The sequence below is a fragment of the Oncorhynchus gorbuscha genome, linkage group LG04, assembly GCF_021184085.1.
Source record: "Oncorhynchus gorbuscha isolate QuinsamMale2020 ecotype Even-year linkage group LG04, OgorEven_v1.0, whole genome shotgun sequence".
NCBI lineage: Eukaryota > Metazoa > Chordata > Actinopteri > Salmoniformes > Salmonidae > Oncorhynchus > Oncorhynchus gorbuscha.
The window spans coordinates 52,012,636-52,028,589 of record NC_060176.1 but is presented as its reverse complement, the minus strand read 5'-3'; the positions used below and the strand labels follow the sequence as shown (position 1 = coordinate 52,028,589).

The following is a 15,954-nucleotide window of genomic DNA, read 5'->3' as shown; positions in this document are numbered from 1 at the left end:
AGCTGAGTGAGTAACCAAACAAACTGCTCCATGTTAGAACTAACATTCTAGAACTAAGAAGCTGAGAGAGACATAGACAGAGGTAAAATACATGCCTTTTTGTGGCCATGGTTGGACTACACTGTCCCATCCTTACTTCTACATTTTGTCTATTAAGTCATTCAAAAACAATGTTTTAGTCATTTTGCAGACACTCTTATCCAGAGCGACTTAAAGGAGCAATTGGGGTTAAGTGGCTTGCTCAAGGGCACATCAGCTGATTTTTCAAGTAGTTGGCTTTGGGATTCGAACCAGCGACCTTTCGGTTACGCCAGTAACCGGTCCAACGCTCCTAACCGCTAGGTCTGTATGGAGGAAGTGGTTCCAAGTGTTCCAGCACTCCACAGCTTTGTCCCACACACCTACAGCCAGACCAAAGGGAATGAGTGTGTGTGTGACCGTGTGTATGTCTGTGTGGTAGCAATGGACAAGGTCAACCCATTTCTCTGCAAACAATCACATCACACAGGGTAAGTCACATTCTTGCCCCCCTCTCTCTCTCGGTCAGGTGGTCTCTCTCATGTCCTATTTTGTGGAAAAGAGAGGGACCCTCACATGATAAACTACATAAAGAATAACTACAAGCTGTCCTGATTGGATTCCAATGAGAGATGCCGAATGGCACAGAGACTCAAGGAAGTGTTGTTTCACTGTGTTACTACTTTATATTGGGGTTGGAATGCAGAACATAGTTTTCTGGCACCAGATCCCAGGCTGCAAAACACACTTTGTTAGCACACTCTACTGTCTATTAGCCCACACTACACGATTGTTCAATAAAACAACATCACTACTGTAAATTACTCGTGTGTTCCTCAGACAGGGCTAGTCTCTTCTAGGGTCACTGTCCTGATAGAGATGTGTCTGGCCCTCCATCGCCCTCTAGTGTTGGTCCTCTGCTCTGACAGACACAGCAGAACAGGGACTAACATCACAATAGCACACAGAAACACGGTGCTCAAATTCTGAGGAGTTCCAAACCATCAGGTCACACCCCTAAACACGCTCACACACACCCCTAAACACGCTCACACACACCCCTAAACACGCTCACACACACCCCTAAACACGCTCACACACACCCCTAAACACGCCCCTAAACACACTCACACACACCCCTAAACACGCTCACACACACCCCTAAACACGCTCACACACACCCCTAAACACGCTCACACACACACCCCTAAACACGCTCACACACACCCCTAAACACGCTCACACACACACCCCTAAACACGCTCACACACACACCCCTAAACACGCTCACACACACACAGACAGCAGCGTCTCACATACACAGACGGCAGAGTTTCTCTGCAGAATAAATGGCCATTATTTTATCCGCTGGCATTTGACCAATAATGTCGCAGGTGTCGAGTCTGAGGGGACAGAAAGGGCCTGGGGTTAGGGTGAGAGGGGGGCACAGAGGTGTCCATGTGGTAACATTAACATTTAGGATACCAGCCTCTGTGCCTGCGTGTATGTCCAGAGAGGAACATTTCACTCACAAGCGTCACTCTGAAGTGTTACTAAACACAAGTGACCTTCTTTACGCACTGATGGCCATTGGCCACACAAGAGAGATGGAGAGAAAGAGAGCGAGCAACAGAGAATGGCTTAGAGCTTCATCAGAAATGAACTACTACAGGATTAACTACTTTATGCATTAAGAGCTCATATTTTCCATATACTGCTTGCTGGCCTAGACATTATCCTCCTCACCTAGACACCATAATCCTCATCCTCACATAGACAACATTATCCTCCTCCTCTCCTATACATTATTATCCTCCTCTCATAGACATCATTATCCTCCTCCTCTCATAGACATTATTATCCTCCTCCTCTCATAGACATCATTATCCTCCTCCTCTCCTATACATTATTATCCTCCTCTCATAGACATCATTATCCTCCTCCTCTCATAGACATCATTATCATCCTCCTCTCCTAGAAATCATTATCTCCTCCTCTCCCAGACATTATCCCCCTCCTCTCCTAGACATCATTATCTCCTCCTCCTCCTCTCCTAGATATCATTATCTTCCCTCTTAGACATCATTATCTCCTCCTCTCCTAGACATTATTATCCCCCTCCTCTCCTAGACATTATTCTCCTCCTCACCTAGACATCATTATCTCCTCCTCAACCTTCCTTGTCCTCCATCAGTCAGTCCTGTTTAACTGCTACCTTTAAAAAGCCTCTTCCTTCCAGTTGGATACTTTATCACTTCTGGGATGTCAGTCTTTAAAGGCTGAAAACTCATGTCAACACAGCTGACATTTGTGATGCTCTAAGGCCCTTTACTGTGTTAATGTGGCCTTTACTGTGGCTCACACCTTTCCCCACCATGGTACAGAGCTCAGGAGGCATGTCCCCAGGCGGGGTGGTCTGGGTTAGCATTGGGTCACAGGTTTCAGCACTGGACGTGTGAAAGACTTCACTTAACACAGCCTCTGGCGGGGCCGGCCAGGGTGGACGGTCCGGGGTCACTTCATCTCACCTCTAGGAGAGAGGTAGGAATAAGAGAAGAGGAGAGAGACGAGAAGGAGAGAAGAGGAGATACAATAGGAGAGAGAAATTGTATTTCTGTCTGTCTTTTTCTCACACCATCTGTTAAGTTCTTTGTGTTGCTTGTATCCAGCACACCAGTGACACTGTCAGATCACAGGATGGCAAACATTTACTATTATAGCAGGACTGAGTGGGTCATACACTCACTTCACATCAAAAGTACTGGCCGAAACTAGATTGGTTCCAAATCAGACAACTTTACAACAGAACTAAAAAGCTTTTGTCTTATTATTTAATGCACTTGCTTATAAGTAAAACAACAACACCATTATGATCAGGTAGGTGAGTGGACACCAGGTACGAGGTAGAAGGCAGTCCATTACATCTGAAATACTGTACCACAGGAATTCATCAGAGAAAACAGTAACCAAAAGAGCAAAATACATGAAATTGCATTAGAAATAGCAGACATTAGCATTTAACCTTTCTCTTTCCGGAATTACAGTACTGCAAAATGCTAAAAGAGCATATACAGAAATCAAAGATGCCTTAACTTAAAAACAAACATTATCCTGTCTCTAATATGTTTGACCAGCCAGTCAACCATGATAAACTCAACATACAGATACACACACACTCTGGGTTCAAATACATGTGTATTTGGGCATTTGTTATTTATATACTTTTTTTCTGTGTATTTCAGTGTTTTCAAATACACAGCCCAAAACAGGTACTTTTATTTGAGTTATTTGTAAAAACAAAAAACAAATCGTCGACCAAATTGTATTTTAAAAGTATATTCAAATGCTATTTTCAAATAACTGGGTTAAATGTATGGGAGTGTATTTGAGTATTTTCAAATACTTTCCAAGTGTAAGTCCAAATACATTCCAATATTCAACTACTTGTTTTTTTTTCAAATAAAAGGTTATCTGAATACATGTTTCATTTCAAATTAATTCAAATACATTAAATAGTATTTGAACCGATGTCTGACACACACACCACACACACACACACACACACACACACACACACACACACACACACACACACACACACACACACACACACACACACACACACACACACACACACACACACACACACACACACACACACACACACACACACGTTTGTGATTTATAACAGGAGTCTATGTACAGAATCAGAAACATGACAGGTTAAGTTTAAAGAGAAGGGAAAAGCACACCTGGACCTGGGTCGGTGAGGTGCAGGCAGGCAAAACACAACATGTGACATGACACAATACCATAGTAGATCATTTGCATTTGAGCAAGAGAATCCAGGCTTGTGGAACAACGTGTAGAAATACGCTAAAAGTGTATATACAAAATGTGCTGCTGATGTAGAGATTTGACGCAATTGGATGCAGTCTAACAAGGGAGCAGGACTGTCTACAGGCAGAGCCACGGACACTAACATGTTGGGTTTGGTCCCAATTGGCAGTGGCACCATATTCATTATATAGTGTCCTACTTTTGACCAGGACCCATAGTGGGTGCCAAATGGGACGTAGCCTTGGTTAATACAAGCAAAAGACCAGCTGACTTCGACTTAGTGGAGGGTGTTTGGTAGACAGACCAGGCTCCACCACAGCATCCACCTTCCTTCATCTCAGTACCTGGGTGGACTACATTCAAGTTTAAAGAGGAAATCGTACAATAAAATAACATATCCTTCACATTCCACCAGACACTCTAATACTGATAACCCCTCCCAGTTTGTCCAAGACTGCTCTCTCTGAGTCACCCTCTATACCAAAAGCCCACAGCCACTACTCAGACACCCCTCAGTGAGAGAACGCATCCAGGAACCCCAGTTTACATCACTACCCTCCCCCACCAGGGCTACCTCAGCAAACAGACCCCCAGCAGACGTAGCTTCAGCAGCAGGCCTGTGAAACTCTTAAAGCAGAGGAGAAGGGTGTGGGGGAGGGAGGTTCAGTCTTTCAACGGTAGAAAGCACTCAAACAAGTGTCATTGTTTGTCTGTCTACACATTGGTTCTAGATGATGGTTTTTATATATTGTTGGATCCAGAGTTTTGTTGATTCTAGAAGTGGTTGGTTCTAGACGTCGGTGGTGCGGATGCCATCATCGTCCAGGCTGAAAGGGAAGCTGCGGTCTTTGGGGGGCTGAGGCTGAGAGCGGTGTCTCCTCCGGCTGCTGGAGGGGTCTGGAGCTATGGGGCCAGGGCAGGCTGGGACCCCCACACCACTGGCTAGGGCTGGAGCTGGGACCCCTTGTGGGATGAGAGTGGGAGTGGAGGGGGAGGATGAAGATGAGGAGGTGGAGGAAGAGGTGGAGCGAGAGGAAAGACTGGAGGGCAGATTGCTAAAGTGACTGTCCTTGTCCAGTGTGCCCAGAGCGGGAGCCTCTCTTTGGGGTACGGGGGTCCAGGGCTGCCACCCCGGGGCCACGGAACACGACTTCACTAGTGGGGGTCTCCTGTCATCTCCCTGGCGTCCACGGAACACAGAGGGTGGGTGGGAGGAGTTACCATGGCGATACAGTGAGGAGGCAAACGTAAATGCAGAACCCTGAGAGAGAGAGAGAGATTCCATTTTTCCAATTCCCCCACTGAATCACGCTTGCATTTGGGCATGCCATAAGGACCACTAATAGTACTGGTCTGAATTGCTAGTCGGCCCGTCGGATCATGTGGGGCAAATTCTGAGGAGTTGTGATTTGAGGCTTTTGTATGTATCTAAATCTACCTTGGCAGGGCCTCTGAAATCCTGTATCTTCAACTCGATGTCTCTGATCCAGCCCTGCATGTCCTCTGGAGTGTCTGTCTGCAACAAAACCAGCACATGCTTACACATCACGCTTAAACAACTCAGTAAGCACACACACACACACCTCTCTGTGATCTGAGGCCCCTGCCCCTAGTCAGCTGTTCTCCCATGGGGGGACAAGGGATGTTATTGTTCTTACGGTTAAGTGTTGGGAAAGTACTCCTCCAATTCACAAAAAACATCCTGTCCATTTCTCCAAAAACAGAAGTAAGGCCACACATGAGCAACAGAGCATCAAGCCAGAGAGGAGTCAACACAGCTGGAAGCCCAACTGACAACACACACACACACACACACACACACACACACACACACACACACACACACACACACACACACACACACACACACACACACACACACACACACACACACACACACACACACACACACACACACACACCTCCTACCTGGACGTAGAAGACCCTGGAGCTGGTGATGATTTCAAACAGGTTATCTCTCATCAGCAGGTCCCTGACAGAGATGAGTGGGTAAGACATTGAGCTTCTGTGTTTGTGTGTGTTTGTGTCTGGTGTCGAGAGAACGAGAGAAAAAGAGGTGTGTGACTCTCACCCAGATTTCACCAGACACTCATGGACCTTCTGAATGTCTCTCAGAGAAACAGTTCTCAGGGGCTCCTTATCCTGAAATTACATATCAAATGCAGGTTACACACACATCAGAAAAACACCACTTTACTCTATTCCACTGACATATCTGTCACACAGAACACTAAACACACAAAACCAGAACCAAAGACTTAAACATGGAGGACACATGATTTCTCCTAGAATGTATTGGTTTGGTTTGTATTTCCTATCCCAAATCCATGAGGACATCTGTAATTACACCCCAGTGAGGTCTAAACAGCAACAGCGTTACCACTCAGAGCCACACACAGAGGAGAGGGACAGGATATGACCTCACCATCTCACACTTGTAGTAACTGACAGCGTTGTGGTCCAGTGTGAAGAAACGTCTCTTCCAGCTTTTCCTCTGAAACACACAACAGATTAGTTCAAAAGTGTGTGTGTGTACGAGTGTGTGTGTGTGTACGAGTGTGTGTGTGTGTGTGTGTGTGTGTGTGTGTGTGTGTGTGTGTATACTCACCACATTACCCTGTTTGACACAATAGCCACACCTCAGTACACCTGGTCTACTGCCTACAGAGGAGACCCTCCTGTCCCCTACCTCCATTTCTCCCCCCTCATTCTGCAACACATACAATCACCATCCTCACAACTATCATCATCATCACATCATCATTACCGCCATCTTCACTGTCATCATGGCAATATTATATTTGGTCTAGACCATAGTACCTGGTAGATGGGTGTGTGTACCACCACTCCCCCGATGATCTCAGTCTTGTAGGCCAGCCTCTTACCCCCAGCCTCACCGGTTACTGTAGAAACCTCTGATCTGGGCTGGAGAGGCCCTGCTTTAGGGACCTACAGAAAACAACAGTTTGAGCAATAAGTCAAACACACAGCTAGCAGTTGGCCTTTAGCCAACAACACATTACCATTCAGGTTTACTTATTGATATCCTATGAAACTATAAATGCATTATAACACATTTATGGAGAGATAAACAAGGCCCATAAGGCATACAGGGTTTCTTCACTGGGAATACAGGGCAGTTAAAGAGGAAGTGGAAGAGCGAGAGTTTTGTGAGGACAGGTGACAATAGAGAAGAAAGCAGCATCACACTTCAGCCTCACAGAGCCACAGATAGTGGTGACCTTTCTGACACGGGTTCCAATAATCTCTCCTTCCTCCCGAAGTGTGACACTTCCCTTCATGGATTGGAAAGAAAATGACTGCTACAGTGCTGTACGAAAGTATTCGCACCCATTGACTTTTTCCACATTTTGTTGTGTTACAGCCTGAATATAAATGTGATTAAATAGAGATTTTGTGTCACTGGCCTACACATAATATCCCATAATGTCAAAGTGGAATGATGTTTAGACATTTTTACAAATTAGTTCAAAGATCAGTCAATAAAAAACCCAGGGAGGTTTTCCAATGCCTCACAAAGAAGGGCACCTATTGGTAGGTGGATTAAAAAAAGCAAGCATTGAATATCCTTTTGAGCATGGTTAAGTTATTAATTTGACTTTGGATGGTGTATCAATACACCCAGTCACTACAAAGATGCAGGCGTCCTTCCTAACTCAGTTGCCGGAGAGGAAAGAAGCCACTCAGGGATTTCATCATGAGGCCAACGGTGATTTTACAGAGCAAAATGGCTGTGATAGAAGAAAACTGAGGATGGATCAACAAGTGTAGTTACTCCACAATACTAACCTAAATGACAGAGTGAAAAGAAGCAAGCCTGTACAGAATAAAAATACACAAAAAACTTGCATTCTGTTTGCAATAAAGCACTAAAGTATAAAAAATAAAATAAATGAACTACTAACTATGTCCTGAATACAAAGCGTTGTGATTGAGGCAAATCCAACAACATATCACTGAGTACCACGCTATAGATTTACAAGCATGCTAGTGGCTGCATCATGTTATGAGTATGCTTGTCATCGGCAAGGACTCTAGAGTTTTTTTGTGATAAAAAGAAACGGAATGGCAAATAGAAATCCAATATGGATGGTGTTAAGAGATAGATGGGAGGGGTCTAATGGAGCTGAAGGTTGGGACTAATAACAACAAGATAATTAATGTAAAACATACTGTGCCCGGTAAACATATATAGGTTAAGAACTTCTATGAAAGAGCAGTTTGAAATATATGGCAAATAGAAATCAAACCGGATGGAAGTCAGGAATAGATGGGAGATGTTGAGGAAAGACGGGAGTAAAAACAAACAAAATAGAACTATTGTAAAATAGACTGTCCATAAAATGTATATAGTTTGTATAAGCTGGAAATACAGGCCTAAGCGTTGTTGTTCATTAGTTTGCTCCAATTGGGGGAAGGGTGGTAGGGTAATAAAGGAAACTATATATTTTTAAAGGTGTGTGTGTGTGTGTGTGTGTGTGTGTGTGTGTGTGTGTGTATATAAGCAAAAAATATATATGGGGGATTGGAAGTGATGCAGACAATTAGATTGATGGAAACTACAATCTATCTGCAATATTAAAGCTGATCTACACACTAAATGTAAAAAAATTCAAAAAAATAAAGTGTAGTTACTCCACAATACTAACCTAAATGACAGAGTGAAAATAAGCAAGCCTGTACAGAACATAAATATTCTAAAACATGCATTCTGTTTGCAATAAGGAAAAAAAAAAAAATAAATTGACTTGATGTCCTGAATACAAAGCGTTACAATTGAGGCAAATTCAACACAACACATCACTGAGTACAACACTATAGATTTAAAAGCATGGTGGTGGCTGCATCATGTTATGAGCATGCTTATCATCGGCAAGGACTCTGGAGTTTCTTGGGATAAAAAGAAACGGAATAGAGCTAAGCAAAGGCAAAATCCTAGGGGAAAACCTGGTGTTCAGTCTGCTTTCCAAAAACACCGGGAGACAAATTTCAACTGTCAGCAGCACAAGAACCTAAAACAAAGGCCAAATATACTGTTTACATATCTGGCATTGCTCATCTCATAGGAATATACTGTTTTCTACACTATTCTACGGTATCTCATTGACTTAATAATGCTTACATACTGTATCTTGCATTACTCATCTCATATGTATATACTGTTGTTTCTATACTATTCTACTGTATCTTAGTCCGTTCCGCTCTGACGTTGCTCATCCATATATATATATAGTCTTAATTCATTTCTACTTCGATTTATTGGGAACTGGGTATATGTTGTGTAATTTGTTAGATATTACTTGTTAGATATTACTGCACTGTCGGAGATAGAAGCACAAGCATTTCACTACCCCTGCAATAACATCTGTTAATGTGATTTGATATACACCGGAGTAGCTTACCAAGACGACATGAATGTTCCTGAGTGGCCTAGTTATAGTTTTGAATTAAAATCAGCTCAAAAATCTATGGCAAGATTTGAAAATGGCTGTCTAGCAATGATAAACAACCAACTTGACAGAGCTTGAAGATTCTAACATGTATTGACTCAGGGGTGTGAATATTTAAGTAAATGAGATATTTCTGAATTTAATTTTCAATACATTTGCAAACATTTCTAAAAACACGTTTTCACTTTGTCATTATGGGGTATAGTGCGTAGATACAGCCTGGTTTTTATTTTCACGTAACACAACAAAATGTGGAACAAGTCAAGGGGTATGAATACTTTCTCAAGGCACTGTATATGGAAACTCCCTTTAGACCTACACCAATCCAATGTTTTCAAATGTATGTGGAGTGGTGAACGAGTGCACACTTCAGGAGAAAAAAAGACAGAGAAAATAAAGATTGGGACATAACCACTAACTGCTGCTCTCAGCCTTCTGTAGAAGTGTGGAGGGGAGGAGTTACAGGCCTTCAGCATTAAACTCTGGTCAAGAAGTGTGTGTGTGTGTGTGTGTCAGATTTTTACGGCAGCTCCACAGACAAACAGCAGATGTGTGTGGTCCTGGTAGAGCATGGCACTTGCAACTAGAGGCCTTCACGGGTCCAAAAAGTTCCGAAATGGACCTGGGGCATTCCCATCCGGAACAGATATGCATGAATTCACTTTCTTATTACCGGTTCCAAATGGACCTGGGGCATTCTCATCCGGAACAGATATGCAGGAATTCACTTTCTTAATACCCGTTCCAAATGGACCTGGGGCATTCCCATCCGGAACAGATATGCATGAATTCACTTTCTTAATACCCGTTCCAAATGGACCTGGGGCATTCCCATCCGGAACAGATATGCATGAATTCACTTTTTTAATACCCGTTCCAAATGGACCTGGGACATTCCCATCCGGAACAGATATGCATGAATTCACTTTTTTAATACCCGTTCCAAATGGACCTGGGACATTCCCATCCGGAACAGATATGCATTCATTCACTTTTTTAATACCCGTTCCAAATGGACCTGGGACATTCCCATCCGGAACAGATATGCATGAATTCACTTTTTTAATACCCGTTCCAAATGGACCTGGGACATTCCCATCCGGAACAGATATGCATGAATTCACTTTTTTAATACCCGTTCCAAATGGACCTGGGACATCCCCATCCGGAACAGATATGCATGAATTCACTTTTTTAATACCTGTTCCAAATGGACCTGGGACATTCCCATCCGGAACAGATATGCATTAATTCACTTTTTTAATACCCGTTCCAAATGGACCTGGGACATTCCCATCCGGAACCGATATGCATTAATTCACTTTTTTAATACCCGTTCCAAATGGACCCGTGAAAATCAAATCAGATCCGGCCCAGAGACGTGCCATTATTTAGAATTCTGGATCTGGTCCCGGATCGGGTCTCGGGTATTCAGGTACAAGTGGCTCAGTGAAGAACTCTACTTCCAACGCCAAGATAGGGTTTGATTCCCGGGACCACATGTACATAAAATGTATGCACACATGAATGTAAGTCACTTTGGATAAAAGCATCGGGGAAATGGTGCAGTATATACAGTATTATATTATAAACAGTGTGTGTGTGGAAAGCATTTTGCATTTCACCTCAGTTGAGAACAAGTTCTCATTTACAACTGCGACCTGGCCAAGATAAAGCAAAGCAGTGTGTCAAAAACAACAACACAGAGTTACACATGGGATAAACAAATGTACAGTCAATAACACAATAGAAAATCTATATACAGTGTGTGCAAATGTAGTAAGATTAGGGAGGTAAGGCAATAAATAGGCCAAAATAATAAAACATTGGAGTGATAGATGTGCAAGTAGAGATACTGGGGTGCAAAAGAGCAAAAATAAATAACAATATGGGGAGGTAGTTGGGTGGGCTATTTACAGATTTGACAGCTGATGCTTAAAGGTAGAGGGAGATATAAGTCTCCAGCTTCAGTGATTTTTGCAATTTGTTCCAGTCATTGGCAGCAGAGAACTGGAAGGAAAATCAGCCAAAGGAGGAGTTGGCTTTGGGGATGACCAGTGACATATACCTGCTGGAGCATGTGCTATGGGTGGGTGTTGCTATGGTGACCAGTGATCGGAGATAAGGCGGGGCTTTACCTAGCAAAGACTTATAGATGACCTGGAGCCAGTGGGTTTGTCGATGAATATGCCAACAAGAGCATACAGGTCGCAGTGGTGGGTAGTATATGGGGCTTTGGTGACAAAACGAATGGCTCTGTGATAGACTGCACCCAATTTACTGAGTAGTGTTGGAGGCTATTTTGTAAATGACATTGCCAAAGTCAAGGATCGGTAGGATAGTCAGTTTTACGAGGGTATGTTTAGCAGCATGAGTGAAGGATGCTTTGTTGCGAAATAGGAAGCCGATTCTAGATTTAATTTGGATTGGAGATGCTTAATGTGAGTCTGGAAGGAGAGTTTACAGTCTAACCAGACCCCTAGCTATTTGTAGTTGTCCACATATTCTAAGTCAGAACCGTCCAGAGTAGTGATGCTAGTTGGGCGGGTGGGTGCAGACAGCGATCGGTTAAAGAGCATGCATTTAGTTTTACTAGCATTTAAGAGCAGTTGGAGGCCACGGAAGGAGTGTTGTATAGCATTGAAGCTGTCTGGAGGCAAGTTAACACAGTGCCCAAAGAAGGGCCAGAAGTATACAAAATGGTGTCGTCTGCGTAGAGGTGGACCAGAGAATCACCAGCAGCAAGAGCGACATCATTGATATATACAGAGAAAATAGTCGGCCCGAGAATTGAACCCCGTGGCACCCCCATAGAGGCTGCCAGAGGTCCGGACAACAGGCCCTCCGACTTGACACACTGAACTCTATCTGAGAAGTAGTTGGTGAACCAGGCGAGGCAGTTATTTGAGAAACCTAGGCTGTTAAATTAATTATTACAAGGGAAAATTTACCTGTCTCTCACTATATGTTAATGGTAACGTTAGCTACAGGAGTTGGGGTACTCACAGTGATCTTGGTAGCTTTGTTCAGAGCGAGGACCCAGTCTTTCAGGTCAGCAGCATCGTTGGCATGGAGGAAATAACGCCGAGACACTGCATTGATCACTGCAGACATAGTTATATACATAAATACAGAACATAAATACAGAGGTTATAATAGCACTGATCATTGCAAGGAGGATAGAACAGGCTTGGGTTGTTCCACCTCAGGAAGCACCAGAAAGAGGGTTGACACCCACCATCTTAGATTGTTCTTAGCAACAGATACGATGAGCATTTCTGAAACATTATTTTGTTGAAATATCATTTAATCTATGAGAAATCAAGCTAACCGATTGCACCCAAATTGGCTATTTTAAATGTATAGGATTCAGATAATATTCAATTAATATAGTACCCAACATCTGATTCGGACCAAACGTATTCCTACCAAGCCAGTCTGAAGTTTGCCAATGACCATCTGGATGATCCAGAGGAGGAATGGGAGAAGGTCATGTGGTCTGATGAAAAAAAATAGAGCTTTTTGGTCTAAACTCCACTCGCCGTGTTTGGAGGAAGAAGAAGGATGAGTACAACCCCAAGAACACCATCCCTACCGTGAAGCATGGAGGTGGAAACATCATTCTTTGGGGATTCTTTTCTGCAAAGGGGACAGGACGACTGCACCGTATTGAGGGGAGGATGGATGGGCCCATGTATCGCAAGATCTTGGCCAACAACCTCCTTCCCTCAGTAAGAGCATTGAAGATGGGTCGTGGCTGGGTCTTCCAGTATGACAACGACCCAAAACATACAGCCAGGGCAACTAAGGAGTGGGTCCGTAAGAAGCATCTCAAGGTCCTGGAGTGGCCTGGCCAGTCTCCAGACCTGAACCCCAAATAAAATCTTTGGAGGGAGCGGAAAGTCCATATTGCCCAGCGACAGCCCCGAAACCTGAAGGATCTGGAGAAGGTCTGTATGGAGGAGTGGGCCAAAATCCCTGCTGCAGTGTGTGCAAACCTGGTCAAGAACTACAGGAAACGTATGATCTCTGTAATTGCAAACAAAGGTTTCTGTACCAAATATTAAGTTCTGCTTTTCTGATGTTTCAAATACGTATGTCATGCAATAAAATGCAAATGAATTACTTAAAAATCATACAAATGTGATTTTCTGGATTTTTGTTTTAGATTCCGTCTCTCAGTTGAAGTGTACCTATGATAAAAATTACAGACCTCTACATGCTTTGTAAGTAGGAAAACCTGCAAAATCGGCAGTGTATCAAATACTTGTTCTCCCCACTGTATAGGGAAGATAAAATCAGGGAAGTGATGGAGTCAGGGAAGTGCGCGTAACGATGGTGACAGGTGTGCCCCATAACGAGCAGCCTGGTGACCTAGAGGCCAGAGAGGGAGCACACGTGACAAAGTTTCCCCGTTTCTATAAAGAATTGTACCCCTCTGATTGTAAATCCACTCAAAGCCAGACGGAGTCCTTTTTAAAAATGTAAGAACCCTTCTTCTCTCAACTGAAACAGGTTTGATTTGAGCCCAAATCTCTCTCCATGAACTTAAAAAGGGCATTGGATAGCATGAATAAAGACAAATCACCTGGTTGGGACAGTATTCCTTCTGAGGTCTATTTAATATTTTGGAACCAACCGATCAACTATTACTGGAAATGATTAACACAGCCAATCAAAGGGTCATTTGGAAGGAAAGTAAATAAAAGATTTGGCATGGGTCCTTAGATCCTCAAAAAGGTTTTACAGCTGCACAATCGAGAGCATCACTGCCTGGTATGGCAACTGCTCAGCCTCCGACCGCAAGGCACTACAGAGGGTAGTGTGTACGGCCCAGTACACCACCGGGGCCAAGCTTCCTGCCATCCAGGACCTCCATACCAGGCGGTGTCAAAGGAAGGCCCTAAAAATGGTCAGACTCCAGCCACCCTAGTCATAGACTGTTCTCTCTCCTACCGCACGGCAAGCTGTACCGGAGCGCCAAGTCTAGGTTCAAGAGGCTTCCAAACAGCTTCTACCCCCAAGCCATAAGACTCCCGAACAGCTAATCAAATGACTACCCAGAGTATTTGCAATCCCCCCTTATGCTTTTGCTACTCTCTGTTATTACCACTTTAATAACCCTACCTGCATGTACATAATTACCTCAACACCAGTGCCCCTGCACATTGACACATTGACTCTGTACCGGTATACCCTGTATAAAGCCTCCACATTGACTCTGTACCGGTACACCCTGTATATAGCCTTCACATTGACTCTGTACCGGTATACCCTGTATATAGCCTCCACATTGACTCTGTACCGGTAAACCCTGTATAAAGCCTCCACATTGACTCTGTACCGGTATACCCTGTATATAGCCTCCACATTGACTCTGTACCGGTATACCCTGTATATAGCCTCCACATTGACTCTGTACCGGTAAACCCTGTATATAGCCTCCACATTGACTCTGTACCGGTATACCCTGTATATAGCCTCCACATTGACTCTGTACCAGTATACCCTGTATAAAGCCCCGCTACTGTTATTTACTGCTGCTCCTTAATTATTTGTTGTTGTTAAAACTGCATTGTTGGTTAAGGGCTTATAAGTAAGCATTCCACTGTAAGGTCTACCTACACTTGTTGTATTCGGAGCATGTCACATTTCATTTGAAATACTGCGCTAATTTTGGTTTTACTCAAGAAAAAGGTAAAGATGCCACACAGTGCTCTCACCATCTTTGATAAACACAGAAATACAGTTATTTTCAAACATTCTGTCATTCCATCTCAAAACTTACTTTACCAAAATGGTACATCCAGACCAAAGCGGGTTTGTTAAATTATTATCCTCAGATAACCTTTGTCGTCCATTACTTATCTTACATCAGGGACTCTAAAAAAAATTGTTAAAAATAAATAAATAAATCAGCTCCAACTGATATTAATTTTGGAAATATGTCCCAAAGTATTTCCACATATAGAGAGATATACACTGTGTATACAAAACATTACAAACATCTGCTCCTTCCATGATATAGACTGACCAGGAGAACGCTATGATCCCTTATTGATGTCACTTGTTAAATCCACTTCAAATCAGTGTAGATGAAGGGGAGGAGACAGGTTAAAGAAGGATGTTTAAGCCTTGAGACAATTGAGACATGGATTGTGTATGTGTGCCATTCAGAGGGTGAATGGGCAAGACTAAATATTTAAGTGCCTTTGAACAGCGTATGGTAGTTTGTGTCAAGAACTGCAACAATGCGTTTTTTTCACATTCAAAAGTTTCCCGTGTGTATCAAGAATGACCCACCACCCAAAAGGACATCCAGCCAACTTGACACAACTGTGGGAAGCATTGGAGTCAACATGGGCCAGCATCCCTGTGGAACACTTGACACCTTGTACAGTCCATGCCCTGACCAATTGAGGCTGTTCTGAGGGAAAAAGGAAAGAAGGGGCAGGGGGGGTGTAACTTAATATCAGGAAGGTGTTCTTAATGTTTTGTATACTCAGTGTACATGATTGTATACTCAGTGTACATCAGGGCCACCTGATTGTTTTTTTCGGGACGTCTATGTCCCCAAAAATGATTTGTTGGGTTGGAAAAACAT

General features: G+C 43.3%; 1 protein-coding gene across 1 annotated transcript in view; it reads right to left on the bottom strand.

The window, feature by feature from the left end:
• Positions 1 to 2,831: 2,831 nt before the first annotated feature.
• LOC124034248 (pleckstrin homology domain-containing family A member 2-like) overlaps positions 2,832 to 15,954 on the bottom strand; it is a 29,494-nt gene continuing 16,371 nt past the window's right edge. Inside the window, exons 5-12 of the mRNA XM_046347158.1 lie at positions 12,357 to 12,454; positions 6,700 to 6,828; positions 6,488 to 6,589; positions 6,305 to 6,373; positions 5,951 to 6,021; positions 5,788 to 5,851; positions 5,297 to 5,374; positions 2,832 to 5,119 (exon numbers count right to left, since the gene is read on the bottom strand). Coding sequence (XP_046203114.1) covers positions 4,649 to 5,119; positions 5,297 to 5,374; positions 5,788 to 5,851; positions 5,951 to 6,021; positions 6,305 to 6,373; positions 6,488 to 6,589; positions 6,700 to 6,828; positions 12,357 to 12,454 — 1,082 coding nt within the window. The 3' untranslated portion in view covers positions 2,832 to 4,648. The remainder of the gene's footprint in view (positions 5,120 to 5,296; positions 5,375 to 5,787; positions 5,852 to 5,950; positions 6,022 to 6,304; positions 6,374 to 6,487; positions 6,590 to 6,699; positions 6,829 to 12,356; positions 12,455 to 15,954) is intronic.